This window comes from Amblyomma mixtum, chromosome 2 (assembly GCF_055824585.1).
Source record: "Amblyomma mixtum isolate Tamu chromosome 2, ASM5582458v1, whole genome shotgun sequence".
Taxonomy (NCBI): Eukaryota; Metazoa; Arthropoda; class Arachnida; order Ixodida; family Ixodidae; genus Amblyomma; species Amblyomma mixtum.
Window position 1 is genome coordinate 114,240,755 of NC_143013.1, and position 16,546 is coordinate 114,257,300.

At 46.2% G+C, this 16,546-nt stretch overlaps 3 protein-coding genes across 3 annotated transcripts in view; 1 reads left to right on the forward strand and 2 right to left on the reverse strand.

Moving 5' to 3' along the window:
• LOC149360629 (sphingomyelin phosphodiesterase-like) overlaps nt 1–16,197 on the reverse strand; it is a 125,092-nt gene extending 108,895 nt beyond the window's left edge. The window contains exon 1 of the mRNA XM_089572418.1: nt 16,039–16,197. Coding sequence (XP_089428544.1) covers nt 16,039–16,197 — 159 coding nt within the window. The remainder of the gene's footprint in view (nt 1–16,038) is intronic.
• Nucleotides 5,683–6,394, forward strand: LOC149360632 (uncharacterized). The gene has a single exon (XM_089569350.1). It carries the CDS (start codon nt 5,695–5,697, stop codon nt 6,271–6,273), a length of 579 nt encoding a protein of 192 aa, XP_089425476.1. The 5' UTR covers nt 5,683–5,694; the 3' UTR covers nt 6,274–6,394.
• LOC149360633 (uncharacterized) lies at nt 9,292–11,075 on the reverse strand. The gene is made up of 2 exons (XM_089575317.1): nt 10,987–11,075; nt 9,292–10,630 (listed from the first exon to the last, which is right to left on the reverse strand). Exons 1-2 carry the CDS (start codon nt 11,073–11,075, stop codon nt 9,292–9,294), a joined length of 1,428 nt encoding a protein of 475 aa, XP_089431443.1.
• Nucleotides 16,198–16,546: the final 349 nt, after the last annotated feature.

Here is a 16,546-nt window from a genome sequence, read left to right on the forward strand (position 1 = left end):
TCTTACCTCCAGATCGGTGTTCACTAAACAAACGAGTTATTATTATTATTATTATTTTTATTGTTAGGATTATTATTAGTATCGATAGTAGAATCGATAGTAGCACTATCGATAGTTTTTTTATACTATCGATAGTTTCTAAAAAACTATCGATACTATCGAAAGTCAATTTTCCGACAGTTTTGCATCATTAGCAGCCAATAGACCGATTTCACAAGGAGTTGCGCTACGCCACCGCTGCCGCGATGCATTCTGGTAGTTGTGGTACTTCCGGTCGGATTTCGTGCTGTGTTTGCACGCCACTAGCGCAGTTCTGCGCGGCATACCATCAAATGCGTCGTGTTTGCGGATATTTCACGATGGTTGGATACACTTGTTGTGTTTCGGGTTGCTACAATAACAGCAGCAAGCACAAAGGCCTTGGATTTTACGTTTTTTCCTATGGAGGAAAAAAAACTAGGAGAGAGTGCGCTCAGCCTCTGCAAGCCATCCTCCTCTGACGCCGCTGCCGAGGGCCCTTTTGCGCACTGACTCTTGGGAAATAGGCCCTCCACAGTTGCCAGACTGCCAACCAGCGGTGCTTTTTAGTGAACGTCCGGGCTCCGATGTAGCGCAGAAGCGCAGCGCCTGTGTTGCAGTTTTGGCGGAATGCGTACCGTGCTCGAGATTGTCTGAAGGCTCCGCGTCTGTTGATTACACTCTTGAGTTTTTGGGAGCACTGTAGAAAACTGCAGGTAAACTTTTCATCAAAGGGTGCGGCCGCGACCTCGACACTGTTCAACTGTGGTTCAGAAAGAGAATGGAGAGGAATTCCTTTCGTCGTTATACACACATACGGAGCGTTTATTTCAGCGCATGCTATAAGCGGAGAAGTCGAGAATAGGCGAAGAAAAAGGGTGCAGTGGCTTCCAGAGCGCTCACGGCGGACGGACGTGTTTAACGAGCGCTCCGGCGCGCTGCGCAAGATTCTATTTCTCGGGCAGGCGGACTTCGGCCCGCCCATGGGCCCGCCATTCTCCGCTATTCTCGAGGCACAAGTCGCGCCGAATACGCTCGCGCACATACGTGGTTCCGACATGAAATGCAGCAGTGCAGTATTTCTCTCTCTCGCTGTCTAGAGAGAGTGCCGCCGGCTTTACGTCTGCTCCTGCGCGGGGTCTCCCGGCCACTGCGCACAATCACTTACAAAAAGAAGTAAACTGTATGTACTACATAGCCGCGCGCACGTAGCGTCCTGTCTCGGACTAATCGCGCGCGCGGCACACTGCACTAGCGGTCGGGGTGGGGCGCCCAGCCGCGTATACCGTCCGAGGTAGCACCCACGGAGCGTTCGATCGTGTCACGCGTTCACTACATGGCGAAGAGCAAGCGGGAAGTCAAGCCCGCCTGCTCTATGAACGCACAGAGGCTCACCATTGCTCTTTCACTGGTGCGCGCACTGCCGCGCGGCCACAGAAGCGCTTCGAGACCCAGTGCCCTGTAGGCCGCGAGCATCTCGCGACGCGGCACTGCAGAAGCGGCACAGCGAAGGGGCATGTGCTGCAATGTCTCCACTGCGCCGCAGTCGGCACACGCGTCTCCGCATAGCCCAAATCACGGCAGAAGCACAAGACTATGCGCGTCGCTCGGGGATGGTGGCCGCTGCGGCGAGCGAGCAGTTTGCGCTCACCACGGAGCCGTCAGTGAACGCAAGCAGATGGTCGCGCAGTTGCTCGTAGAGCGAGAGAACGAAACCGAAATCCGGCTAAGAGCTACCGCTGCCTTGTCACGTGAGGGCCTATTTCCCATGATGCTTCCCATTATATTTTTTATGACTAGGCTTCAAGATTGTGACGTCGTACTCCCTCCTAGTTTTTTTCTTCCTCCATGTTTTTCCCATGGAAAAGAAGCTACGAGAGCAATGGATCGCTAAGATCAACAGAGCTGGACAAACTGGCAGGTAAGTTATTTATGAGCGGTGCTCTTAGCGTTTTGTGCGATAGATTACGCGGTCGTATGTGCACATTTGCAAGAGATGCGTTTGTGTGCCACGGAAGCTGTATGAGCGATGTAGTCCGTGCGTAACAGACTAGCTGCTCAGTAGAGACGCCACCGGCACCCATTCCGCTTCGCAGCGATGTCGTTTCCGAGGCTCGCAGGTTGAGTCATTATTGGCCAACGCATATTATTAGTGCGTAAGCACAAATCCGATGGGTACCGACCCCGAGCAAAATCGTCCGTTGTCTGCTGCGCTGTCTGCTCGCAGCTGGACTAGCGCGAGCGCTCCGTGCCGCGGCACTGCGCGCAAATCGTCGCCTGCTACGTAGAACAGATCAATGAACAGATCCGTGCTTTCGCACTTATTCGAATGTAGTAAACATTCTCTTGCTGTTCTTCTTGGCTTTTAAGCCCTTCCTCAGTCCCCAGTGGTGCGCGGGTGCTCTCTTGCAAGTGTCCTTAGGGCTGTTGTTTCCTTTCAGTTCAGTGTTGCTCAGGCAGCCGACAGAGATGTTGTCTCAAACGTTGTCACGTTTTCATACTCTGTGGATTCACAGTAGTGCGCTGCTAACTGGGCTGGTGTTTTTAGTCATGTGTTCCTTCAAACAACAATAATTGGAACTACCATGCATTCCTAGATTGCTTGTTTTAAATATTGAGCTGTCAAGAGGAAACCTACTTACGAACCGCCGCGGTGGTTCAGTGGTGTTTGCGTTCGGCTGCTGATCGCAAGGTCGCGGGGTCTGTCGTGACCGCAACAGCTGTTTTTCGCTGAAAGCGATATACAAACACTCGATAAACAACTGAAGGTGGTCCAAATTAATCTGGAGGTCTCCACTACGTTAAGCGTCCCTCGTAGCTGATGTGCATCTTCGGGGCAGGAAACTCCAAATTAAAGATAAAGGACCTACTTAGTGCATGAATGCCACGACTGGTATTGTTTAAAATGTTCATAGTAAGCCCATCAAACGGCTTGTGACTACATGGTCATTCTGTGTACAGATTTTCGCGGTTTGTTCAGACATCAGGCCACAGAGTTTGTGGGGCCGACTTTGAAGGAGGAAAAAAGACCTATATGATTCGAGTGCCCAAGTCTTTACCCTAAAGCCACAAAAGGTGATGAAGAGACGTCCGCTGATGCGAATAAAGGTATAGTAGCCAGCTACAAGCCGAGCATTTCATGTCTGCATTTATTTATTGCACAGGTTTTTGCTAGTTTCAAGTTAATACATTTAAATGTATAGGACTGAGTTCGAAGTAGTCACAGCATGAACCTGTAATGTTCTAAGTACTGCTGCAGAATCTTTGTGTAGCTCTCTTAGACATTTTCTTGAGAGTAATTATTATTTTATAAACAGCAGTGTCAGGTAATCTTGCCTCAGACATTCGTGATATACAGTACACATGATTGTGGTTTAGTTCTACTCATTTTGTGCGATTTTGTTTACTATTTGACTTTCTTAACCTGCTTGCTTGTTCTTTTACTGCTACCCTATTTCCCAAATAAATATTATTTCCCTCCTTGCTTCAATCAGGCCACTCAGAACACTTCTGCAGTACAAGTGGCGCAGCCTTCTGGTACAGATGTGGCTGGCCACTCTGCCGTCGATGGCATAACTTCACATGCTGCAAGTGGAGATCACAGCTACGGCTTCCGGCATGAAAATGACCAAAGTGCCCTTGTCAAGATTGCTGAACAAAAGGACATAATATCACTGCTTCAAAATGAAGTGGCCAGTTTAAAAGACGAGGTTGAGGCAATTACGAAAGATCTAGCAAAGGCGCAGAAAGAACAAGCTGAAGCAACAAAAATGTACAGTAGATTGCAGCAAAAGAACAGGTTACTGAAGCTTGACTTATCGGTGTTGTACAATGAAGTTAAACACATGAAAGCTGAAGCCAAAAAAGTGAATTTACTTACGAAGCCCTGATTCAAGACCCAAAAATGCTGAGGTACTGCACAGCCTTCACATGAAGTGTACGGCTCGATGCCTTTTGGTTTTTCATAGAGCCGGAAGTCAAGAAACTACGCTTCTGGCAAATGTCTAATGCAGAAGGTGAGAACAGGAGGTTTCTTTTGCCTTTGAAGACCCAGCTGATCCTTGTGCTAATGCGTCTGCGGCTGGGCCTTGATGGAACTGACCTAGCCTACAGGTAAGCAGTGCACTTGTGGCCTCTGGAGCCATGTTTACTGCCCCTATGTATAACAAATAAAACCCGAGCTTAATGTTACTGATGAAAAGAATTGTTTCCCTAGTAAAGCAGAGGGAAATAAGGAAATATGGGAAGATTGTTTATGATGTTGGATAATAGCGAACTTAAGAAGCTAGTACTGCTAAAATGAATGGGTGCCATTTTCAGCCAGACGCAAAGTTGTTTTGTGATTATGCATGTTTGGCTGGAGTATGAATAAAAATGATTGTAAGCGCGTTTTTTTTAAGCTTATGTGCTGCCATATTACAAGAAAACATCTTGTGGTAATCTCTTCTTGAAAACTTTCTCAGAAAAATGAAATCCTTTCATAGGTTTGGAGTGTCAGTGACTACAGTGTCACGGATATGGATCACCTGGCTGGATTTCTTGAACAACAGGTTGTGTCAGGTATGAAGAAACCGCAAGAAATTTCTAGCAGATGGTCAAATGATGCTGCGGTTTGACTCCTGCTGCGGTTTGACTCCTGCTGCGGTTTGACTCCGGTCATTCCAGAATTGTAAAGCGAGCTGCAGCTACGTCTTTCCTGAAACTAGCTATAAAGAAATCTTGCCCCCACTTGATAATTCACAGCGTAGACCAATAGGTCTCCCGATTGAAGGAGAGCGGTTATCCGGAGCAGTTACTTTGCGGCATTGCAGAAAGCTTACTTAGAGAAGTTACTGGGTCCCACAAAACTAAGAAAACGAGCTACGAGGGACGCCCTGCCGTGATGCCGTATGTTCACAATATCTCCCACAGAATAAGGAGGATAGCCAACAAGTACGGAGTCCAGGTGGTTTTCTCAGCTCCCAATAAGCTCATTGGAATGTGCAAAAAGGTCAACGAGACTGAAGACCACAAAAAGAATCCTGGGTGAAATATCAAACACGAAAACACCTATGTAAAGTGTGACGAAAACGTCATTTACAGCATTCCACTCAGCTGCCAACGAACTTACGTTGGGCAAACGGGCAGATGCCTTAACAAGAGGCTCCGGGAACACGAAAGATTATGTGAACAAATTGCAAAATCCGGGAATCTGGCACCTCATTGTGCGCACTGTAAATGCATACCACTGCTAAAAAACACCAAGGTTATAGGTAGGGTTCGAAACAGACGGGAAAGAGAAATTATAGAAGCTTTTGCAATGCACGTTGCTCCGGATAAGCAATGCGTCAGCTCCCCTTCGGTGATGTTAGGGGGAACTGAATTAACCTATCTCAAGAATAGCAATCTTCGGCTGTTGTAAGCGCGCGTAGTTTTTACCTGTTTTCCTTTTTTCCTTCATTTTTATTCTTGTCAGCGCGTGCGTACCTCCCTCTTCTGTGCATGATATGACGTCAAATGTGTGTATATAGTCATGTTCCTTTTGAGATTAAAACAGTTGTTAGAAAGCGCTTCGTCCTGTGTGTTCGTCCTTTCTCCGTGGTTTTTTAGCGCTCACCAATTCCTTCAAGTCAAATGATGTATTAACCAAAATGCTAAAATGATCCTTTGGGACTTTTTATGCAGGTGCCGACATAGATGCCACCCTCCGTTTGTGACAAGTACCGGCCTGAAGTGTTCACTGAAAAGGGATACAACACAGTTGACGGCATCATGGACTACACGGAGATATTTATAGGGACCCCTTCATCCTTCAGGGTTCAGAGCGAAACATATTCGCTCTACAAAAAGCACAACACTGCCAAAGGCCTAATAGTGTGCAGCCCCAATGGGTTTGTCATGTTTGCTTCAGATCTTGCACCTGGGAGGCTCTCAGATAAGGCATTGAAAGAGTCATGTGGCGTTCTTGACATGTTTTCATCTGGGCGCAGTGTGATGGCCGACAGGGGATTTACAATAGCTGATGAGTGCAAGCAGCGCTCGCTACACTTGAACATCCCCCCCTTCATGAATGGGCGTCCACAACTGTCGGAAGAAGATGAAGCAGAGACAAGACGCATAGCAAGCCTTCGCATACATGTGGAAAGAGTAATTGGAAGGGTGAAAAACTTCCGATTCCTGTCGCAAGTTTTTCCCAACAGCATGTCAGATCAACTCAACAAGGTTTGGCATGTGTGTGCGCGTCTAACAAACTTTGTTGATCAGCCCTTACTCTAACTACTGTACAGTAACAAACTGTTATTGTGAGCCGAAGTAACTCCTACCAGCATATGCCCAACTGCATGCTGGTGCCACCTGACTAACCACTCCTATTTTCGAGAACAGCTCACCACTTACTTTTGCTCACAATAGTGCTGTGCATCCCATTTAATGATGGTGACACCACCTGCATGAGCCGTTAGCCGTACTCCATTAACGAGACCACTATTAATATGAACACTTTTTCTGCGGATCACACTATTTCATATTTATGACTTGTCCGTATGAAAAGTTCTCCAAACAGTGGGCAGAGTGAAAATGCGCAATGCTTATATCCATGTATATTTGTTGTGTTAGTATAGATAGCGACAAGAACAAAATCATGCCTGCCCCGATCAGAGGTTCCTGTACATTGACTACAGACACCAGTGAAAGGCAGTCCTAAAGTGCTGATCCCTTTGTTAGAGCCCTTTTTCTTCTTGTTGCCTGCTTGGCATTGCCAAGCGGCCTTACTATTTGCCATATTCAATGAATTAGTAGCCTGAAAGCTGTTTTCAGGCTACTGGATACAGATGTGTGCTAGTAGTTCAAGGGCCATGAACTGATGTAATAGCAGATACCTCATCATGCTATGAGGCGTGATAACACGTTTCTTGGACCATCGCTCATTTCAAACTGCACCGCATTGTTTAAAAAATAATGGTGCCCAGGGTAATGCACTCGAAAATCCCAAAAATTTTGTCCGATTTGCTCTTAACTGCAGTGTACTGAAGGTGGCCTTAATCAGTCCTGAATGTTTTCTTTTTTATTGATTTTTTATGGATGGCTTAATTTATGGACAGTTTTGATCGGATCGAAAGTGCTCATATTAACAAGGTATGACTGTGCTGCTTAAAATTATATTTCTTTTAAACACTTATCAATTTTGCCTTCAGTCTTTGCTAAAGTAAGTAACATTAAGTGGTGCAAGTACCTCGAGAGTACAGGACAGAAGAGTCAGCAGCTATTCCGCATGCAGTTGCCTGAATTTTTTACACGGCGGTTATTGTAGGTAATTTGTAAAGCGCTCAGCATGTGGCATGAAAGCCTGATCACTGCGATTTTTTTATCGGGACCAGCTTTCTCAGGCACATGTTCATGTTTAATATGACGAGAACATTGCCTACTTCCTTGCTATTGAATATTATTGCCATGAGAGATTAACACTGAAAGTGGGAGTATTGAGTATGTTATGTATACTGCTGTAAAGCAGGTGCTAACCCATTCTTTTAACTGTTTGTTACTATCAAGTTCCTGTTTAGACACGCAGAGGGCTGTTGAACAACCATCTGTTATTTCTATGGAGCATACATGCATACGATTAATAACCTTTGCTCTCTGTACTGTTTTGCACAGTGCACTAGAAGTGCATTTTAAATGATTTTTGTCACATATGCTGAGTTACATGCCAGTTGTTTAGGTCGGCTCTTGTTTTCCAGGATGCTTTGGCCAATAAATTGTCGCAGTGTACCTCAACTGCTGATATTTGCCTTTTTCTGCTTTTGTAGCCTACTTCTGTTGTGTCCACAAGAGTCGCTTCGATTGCACTGTTCTCACAGTCTACGGGCCACTTCCTGGAAGAAAGCTCTTCGCAGTTTTTCAGGAGATTTTGTAAGTGAATGCTCACTACTCTAGGAACCACAGCACAAGAAACTTAATTCACAAATGGACCATCTTGTCTGACTGTTGTCTACTGACACAATGCACATATGCTTTGAAAACAAAGCACTGGAGACACAGTGCACGGGCAGTACCCAACTGCATTAAACATGCAGTTTTATTTTATAACACTTCAAAACCGACAATACTCGTGAGTTTTTTAGGTACATGTAATAGAACTCTGAATAAGACAAAAAAGTAGTAAAATGCACATAAATACAGCCACAAACTTAACATTTTTCCAGTGATACAAATTGTTTCATGCATCTCACAGTAGTTTCTCTATTTGTACGTACCACCATGCATTGCACAAATAAATTTGCGTAAAAAATTATGCATCTTAGGTACTAATAACTGCTTCTTGGTATTCTCAGGCATGCTTATCAAAGATTTGTACTGAAAATACCGTTCCCTGAGTACCAACAGTTCTTGAGTGACTTTGAACAATAAAATTCATTGCTCTTTATACACCTGTTAATCACAGATATGCATTGAAAAATGAAATGCTAGACTGATAAAAATGATTAGAGCAATAAAAATAACACAAATATCAAAAGGCACACACCATTTTTTTTCCAGAAACCAAATGAGCAGACATTTCTCCTCGCAGTGATCGGCAGCTAAAAATGCACTCCAGACATAATTCCTAAGAGCCGCCTAAAACGCTTTTTTTTAGAGCACATAGAGGAGACTCAACATCACTACGCAAACTATCGTAGAGCCGCCGCGGTGGCTCAGTGGTTATGGTGCTCGGCTGCTGACCCTAAAGACGCGGGTTCGATCCCGGCTGCGGCGGTTGAATTTCTTTGGAGGAGAAATTCTAGAGGCCCGACCCGAGGTGGTCGAAATTTCCGGAGCCCTTCACTACGGCGTCCCTCATAGCCTGAGTCGCTTTGGGACGTTAAACCCCATAAACCAAACTGTCGTAGCTGCTTTAATAGCTTGCACAACACTAATTGCTGCGTGTGATAAAGGGGAAAATCGGTGGTTAAGGTGCTCGGCTACTGATCCCGGGAGCCTGTGTTTAACCCATTGCGGCCATGTATTGATGAAGACATACAAGACATGCACATGTGCTATGCAATGTCAGAGCCTGTTGAAGGACCCCATGCAGTCTAATTCAATCTGGAGGCCACGTGTCGATTTAGGACATTGAACCTCGCACTTTACAACTTTTTTTACTCAAATAAATAGTAACATGAGTCTTTTCCATTTAAATCAATCCTTCAGTACGGTGAGAGACTGCTTTTTCATGTGAGTTTAGGATGAGTTTAGGCCCTTGTTTGTAACACGCACATACAACACATGCACACTGATGCCATTCTTTCAAGATTTGTTTCAGCGTGTGTTTGAAATGAACGGTAGCAAGTACATCTTAATGAAATGTGAGCAACGGTCCACTAATTCAATGAAAAATGGTTCACTGAAGAGCACTGTAACCTGCAGGCACTTCTCTTTGCTGTAAAATAACAGCACGCATGACATAACGGCAACCACACCCATTTGCATTTGCACTTGCGTGTAGTACTTGCTTGTGGGCTTCAGATGCCCATCACGTAGTTCACGCTTTTTAAATGCCTCCACATCCATTGGGATTTTGATCTCAATGAGGCGAACTTCGCAGCAGCCACAGGAAACAATGCCGTCTGGACTTGCACCCAGAAATGGCTGGTGGCATGAAAGAAAAAGGCCACATTCTTTGACACTGATGTCAGCATGGTTGTTATTCTGGCTGATAAAAGCTGCTCGTGCCTCAGCTTCAAGTAGCAACCCTCTTTTCATTGCATAAGTAACACGTGGTTTTTTACCCATGACTGCATTAGTTACAGACCGGGCATCATGGGGTCCCATTTTTGTTTTACAAGTGTGTACCCATGTATAGACCCTGTGTGCAATTGAGGCTGTGATGAGGCCTTCCCTGTAGGAGTGCCACAGGGGACTTGCACTTTGCAGCCGAGTGGCTACCTCAATTGCAGTCACCTCCTCGCGTGTGTACAAGGCTGACGGAGAATTCTCTTTCACCCGTTCCAACCAGCGAGAGGGCAATTTAACCGCTGTGGCTGCGTCTGACTCCACAGTTCTCTCTTGTCGGACAGGCAAAAAATCATTCGCCTCTAGCACATCAGCAAAGCAATGAAGGCCGCTTGCTTTAAGCTTTGCATGCAAGTTGACCAGTTGTGAGGTGCGGACATTTAAATTCTCGCTCCCAAGAAATGAATACTCCATTCGTTTTTTGTGGTGGCTTACAGCAGGACTAATCCTTTCTGTTGTGTCTTTGCTGAACACCAGGTTGCTTATCTGTCCACTTATTGCTCTTGGGTTCCTTGGATGGTACCATTGGCGTTCTGTCTCTGTACATGAGACCGCTTCTGGTACGCTACGCAGGTCATGCTGCGCAATATGCATGAGGCCATACAGCAGACAGCAAACATGCTTACACACCCCTCCCTTTCCTGCAACACATGAGCAATGGCCAGTGATCACTTCACCATCACATTTTGAGACTTCAGTGCTCACTTTGTACAACGTTCGTGTGGACATAGATGCTAGCACTTCAGCACGCACAATAGTTGCTGGAGATGCCCTGGTGGAAAATTCGAGCTTGTGTAGGTGGCCAGACGTAAACAGGCGCAGGCCATCTTCTCTGTGTTTGCGGGCTCCCTTTATTTCAATGTATCTGCATAATAAACAGAGAAGCAAGGATGCATCAAACCGCCGTTGTTTGGATGACATGCTATGAAGAAGTGTGGGAGTCACAGTGGTCCAAGTAACTATGGCCCCTGATAATGAGACATCACTGAAAAAATCAACATGCAAACAACTAAAAAATTGGCTTTTTGCCCACTATGGTTCGATCAAAGCTACCGAAAGCAATTTACAAAGGCATCATTTCTTCTCGTGATTTTATTACGGTGCTTTGATTGGAAAAAGCAACCTTAATTGGTGCTTTATTTTATTATTTTGTGTATTTAATTTATGTTAATTAATTTAAGTAGGAGTTCATTTCGGGCTTCTGCACCATTTATTTCATACCTGTATATGTGCTCTTTTGCAAAAAACTGGTTCAGTGATCTCGTTTCGCGAGTCGATTCCTGCTGGTTCAGCTCGCTGGGTCCAGCCATATCTGGTTCCACGTTTGCCTGCAGAGAAAATTGATTGAACCCACAAAGCTGTCGCATGCTGTCTGCACAGTTCAAGAGGCCTGTCAGTACTTTTAGAATGTAGTATAAAAACGAGCTCAGTCTCTAGATTGTGCTGCCATGAACGTCCGAGATAAATCATGCACACCTACACACAGGTGCGAACCCGCAGTCGCGCTGGACAGTTGGCGAGCCCGTATACGGACGACGACACAGCTAGTGCACACTAAATGTTTTTTGAGCAGTCATTCACTGTCATCCAGGCTCATATTACAGTGGTTGTTGTTCTCAAACATGCATTTCGCGCAGTTAACATTTTTCGAAACGAACTCCGCGTTGCTAATATACAGGAAACAACGCGAGCCTTCGCGTGCTCGGTCACCGATCCAAAGCGCCAAACAGTTCCAACCTTGTTTTCTTTATTATCGAATGACTGCATACCAACCACACTATGAAGGCGGTCTGGCTCCGCAACCGTCGACAGGCTCGATACCTGTGCAGTTTACTCAAGCGCGTTGACACAGAGGGGCCCTTGAATATTTCCGCGGCGGTTTTCACTGAACGTACTATATCGACCCTTTTATCATGGTTCGCAGAGACTTCTGAGAAGCCTTATCCCAGGCGGGCAGCTTCTCTTTTTTTTTCTAAGGGGCTAATGAAGAAACAAAAAGCAGGATTACATTGAAAAAAGATGCGAATACGGCAGCAGACAAGGCGGTGAGGAGCAAGTTTCCTTTCTAAAGCGCTTTATCAAAACACGATAATACGTTGAAATACTTACATGGGAAACGGTACCGATGATTAGAAGCTCCGGCGTACGTCCCACACAACGGACTGCTAAGCAGCCTAGGCCGTGGAATCTTGCGTTGAAACGTCGCAGCGGCCACGGCTACAGCGGCTGGAATACCACGGCGCTCCGTCTGTACTACAACAAGCATGGCGGCGGGGCAACTTCCGGTGTACTCGCGCAAGCGCTGTTTGCTTTATGAAATCGGTCTATTCAAGTCTTCGTGCAGAACATACAGGGTCTGTTCTGAAAGTAGTAGGACTGGTTTTTTCCTGGGCGAACGGGCGGACGAGAGGCGGTCTGCGCGTGCAGGATCGTTGAAGGGGGATATTGGGAACGCTGGGGAAAATCGCCAGTCGGCTCTTGGCCGTTGAAGAGAGCAGGTCCCTTGTACTGTGAAGCCCTGTCGAAATGTCTCGTCACGCAAAATCATGGAGCGTTTACCGGATCAGCGATACGCGATCAAATTTTGTGTAAATCTTGGTAAAACGGGCAAAGAGACTCACGACATGATTAAGGAGGCCTACGGTGGCGTTGCCATCGGTAGACCAGGTATTTTTTGAGTGGCGCAAGCTGCTCCGAGAATGTAAGGAAAGAGTGGAAGACGACGACCACTCAGGACGCCTTTCGACCAGCAAGACCAACGAAAATGTGCAGGGAGTGTAACAGTTACTGAACAGTGATTGTAGGATGAGTATCAGAATGATTGCTGATGACTTGAGCATTCCTCAAAACCAAGTTTTTGAGATCGCGAAAGAAAACGTAGCCATGAGGAAAGTGTGCGCGAAGTTAGTGCCGGGAGTGTTGTCAGAGGAGCAAAAGGTCAACCGTAAAGCGATCTTCCAGGATGTTCTTCATCATGTGAATGAGGACCCGTATTTTTGGCCCAGTACAAGGCGGCAACGCTGTCTCAGCCCCCTACAGCCTCGACTTGGCCCCGCCAGACTTTTTTCCATTCCCGAAAATAAAGTCGACGCTCAAGGAGAAACATCACGGATTAGTAGAGGCGGTTCAACCGGCCGTGACGAGGAGCTAAACAGCATTCCGGTCCAGGCGTTCCTGGAGGCGTACGAAAACTGGAAAACTCATTAGCAGCAGCGTGTAGGTGCGGAAGGGCGCTACTTTGCCCTTACAAAAATGCTTCTTGAGACAGTGTTGAAGTTCTCATGAGCAGACTCAACACGCCATGTTGAATTTTTGTTGTGACCAGGATGGGCTAGTGTTGGTGAATTGTTGAGGCCGAGTTTAAACTCATTGGAAAAGTGGCCACTGCGCTAGAGTTGAGCATTCTCAATGAAATTTCTGCTTTGCGTTCATGTTGAATTCATGTTGGAATTACGGGAGTGAATCAACACGCCATTCTGAATCTTGGCTGGGGTAAAAAAGCAAAAAAATCCTGGGAATACATTCGTATTGCGCCAGATGGACCGACTACCAATGCAATTTTCGGCGGTATATTCATATTTATTCCTGCAATTTCTCGTTAACGTGAAGCCGTCATCCCCTGTGACGTAGTGCTCCTCACATACGCACAAACACGTATGTACATCAATATATATACATAAGCCCTACACATCCATCAGATAAAGAGCATGGGACAGTGCTGCACACGAGGCTATAGAAAGAACTGACAGAGTTCATCTTACGATCTTGAGTTTAACTTCGGCTTCGCCCTTATATAGTCCTACTCAGGGGTGTCCGGACCTGCGCAGGTTGTAGACTGCCGATCAGCAAAGTTATGTCAGTTACTACTATTAATATTTATTTATTTTATGCGTAGTAGAAGTAATGAAGTTCATATGCAACGGTCTATTATTTGACGACCTTGATTCATTCATAAACAACTTAAATAAAGCATAAATATGCGCCCTTTTTTATGAGAGCACATACGAATCATCCAAAGTAGGTATGTCTGAATGAGCATATTGCACTTTTTTCTATGCAAGAAAATGACTTTGAGCGGTTTATGAGAGTTTCGACGGGTGTTGCGTGCGTTCTTAATAAGTGTAATGTGATCAGGTTCTGTTTACACGATGCATGACGAAATGATTTCATTTAGTTAGGCTTAGAAACGGCTGTCTTGAGATGATTAAACTTAAGTTCAACAGAAATTGCTCAATAGTAAATCTCTTGACTACGCTCAACAAAAATTCCGTGTAGCAGGTGTTGTGTAGGCTCAACATACATTGAGTTCATGTGGGTTTTCAGTTGATTCAACAGGAGCTCAACAAGGCGTCAACTGAAGCTCAAAAGTCATTTTTGTAAGGGTGAAAAATTATAATCGTTTTTAGTACTCTCATGAATTAATTTTATTTAAAGAAATGAGTCCTACTACTTTCAGAACAGACCCTGTATTTCCTGAGTATCATTCCATGCCCTCGCTGCGAAGCTCAGAATAAAATCGTAATACCGTGATTCTTCCTCTGTCACTTTTTAGCTCTTCTCTCTCTTTGCGCATGCATTGCATACATGCCCTCTGTATACGTGCGATAAAAAATTACCCTCGGATGCATAGGCGCTCCCCATAGACACCGATGCCGTAGTGTGACCGGTGTTGTGATCGGAGGCCCGGACAGCGGTAACAGACAAGCCAGGCAGGCGCCATCGAGCTACCTTGACCGAAGGCGCTGTTTTTAGGAGAAGACACAAGAAACGCCGGCGTGGGGGTGGCGTCTGGCGAAGGCGTCACCGTGAACAAAGGCACCTAATCCTCTTCGCCGGTGATGTAGAATGCGGCACTTCTCCTGCACTGTGCTCTGGCGGCAGCGCCAACCCATCGACTGCTTGCACCTGGGCGGCGCGACAAAGCGGGAGTGGACACGGCTAATTCGCCCTTCCCTCGTGGAGAGTTCACCGGTGTGAGCCGTCAGAACTCGTGTCTCCCACGGACGGGATCGCCGCATAAGGAGCCAGCGACCCTTTGGGCCTGGTCGGCCCGCGGGAAATCGCAGTCCGCGACTGCAAGGCGCCAGGATTCCTTCTTCCCTGTGTGTGTTTTTGTCCGTTGTGCGCAGTCACGCGGTGAAGGTGGAGCCTATGAAGAAGCTAAAGGCCCATTGGACGCTCGACCAGCTACTGGATTCCTTAGCTAGGTGCCTGGGGAATATCAACTGTATTTAAGCCGCAATCTGGAATATTTCGGAGGGCTTCATTTCTGATTTCTGGCCTACTTGTTATCTTGTAAATATGTAAATAAATCTTCAAATTTGCTGATTCTCCTGAAGGCTTCCCTTCGTAGTTTGCCTACTTCATCGCCATGCGGTGAAGGACTCGGTCCCGATCCCCCAAGCACATCACCATCTTCCAGAGGCGCCCTTGTATGTGCTGCTGGGTGGTTCGATGTACTATCGGTGGCTGGCGCAATTTGCGACTAGCAGTTCTACGTTAGATTTCATGCAAATTCGAATGGAATCTGTCCCGCTTTAGTGCGACGATTTGGGGCCCATAACATTTGCTCCTAAATCCCCGCCTCGCCGACTGTAGGAGCGTAACAAAAACAACGCCGGCAAAACGCCTCAACGGAATCCGTGTGCCATCCCATAACACTCAGTTGCTGCACCATCGTGTCTAGTATCTTCTTCTGTCTGTCTTATGCACAGTCTTTACTCCCCTCCATAATACGAAAACAGGAAATAAAACTTTTCTTTGCTTTTTATCTGCTCTTCTGTGCTCGTAAAATGTCAGGTAGACTTGAAAGTAAGAGAAAATGCCGGACTGGTTGCTTCATTATCAGAGAAATTGCGAAAAAGCGTTTTGAACACGAGACACCGAATAAAGTTGCTAACGGCTGCGAAGCCGGTTGTACATTTTTTTTGGCGTGTTTAAGGTTCCAAGAATTATTTCTTTGTTATTCTTAAAATACCAGTTGGGCCAGAGCATAAAGTGTAAAAACAAGCCGCACGACGGTCAAACCAGGCTGCCTTCTGTGAGACAAGCCCTCGCTTCCTCGCGTCGCCGTAGGTTCTAGTCCGTGCAGAACCTGTTTAATTGAGAGCTCTTGGTAGATGGAGGGCGCTAACGGTACTGAACCACCAGCACACCGGGCACGCCAAACAGAAGCTCGACAACACACTGACTCGGAGCGCCACTGAAAAAGCCAACAAAAGAAGACTCAGGGGCGCCGAATACCTAGCTTCACAGCGCAACACGCGCACTCACCTTGTCAAGGTGCTGCGGCGGCAGTGTCACGTTGTAGAGGGCGGCGGCAAAAAATTTTCTTACCGCGTCCCAGCGTCGAAGCGTTGGTGCACAATAGCTGACGCGCAGGCTGCAAAAGGCAGCCAGCAGCAGCCACACTGAAAGCACACTGGGCTTCATTGTCTCGTGTCAGCCCCCTGCGTAAAGTGCGAAAGAAACAAATAATGAAATATGGCTACAGGAAACACACAACACCGTTTCTTGGGCACAAAAATGTCTTGGTCGTAAAATCGCTTATGTGAATTCCTTTCGCGGTCGCAGGGTACTCGTCACCTTCGTCTAAATACCCATCGTGTGGCAGTATTTTGTCTTGTTTATTTTTTGTCGAGGCGGCTGTGTGCTGCTGTCGTCACAATTTACCCCTTACCATTCATGAACAAGCGGGCGCAGTTTTATGCTGTTCTCGCCATTATTGTGACACTGGTGACAACCTCATAATTCATGCGTGTCCGACTACAAAATGACAGTC

Bases quoted from the DNA above. Each gene is read 5' to 3' on its own strand.
- LOC149360633 (XM_089575317.1), bottom strand. From the start codon at position 11,075: ATGGCTGGACCCAGCGAGCTGAACCAGCAGGAATCGACTCGCGAAACG. The intron at 10,631-10,986 runs GTATGAAATAAA...TTTATTATGCAG, and splicing joins GCAAAAGAGCACATATACAG to ATACATTGAAATAAAGGGAG.
- LOC149360632 (XM_089569350.1), top strand. From the start codon at position 5,695: ATGCCACCCTCCGTTTGTGACAAGTACCGGCCTGAAGTGTTCACTGAA.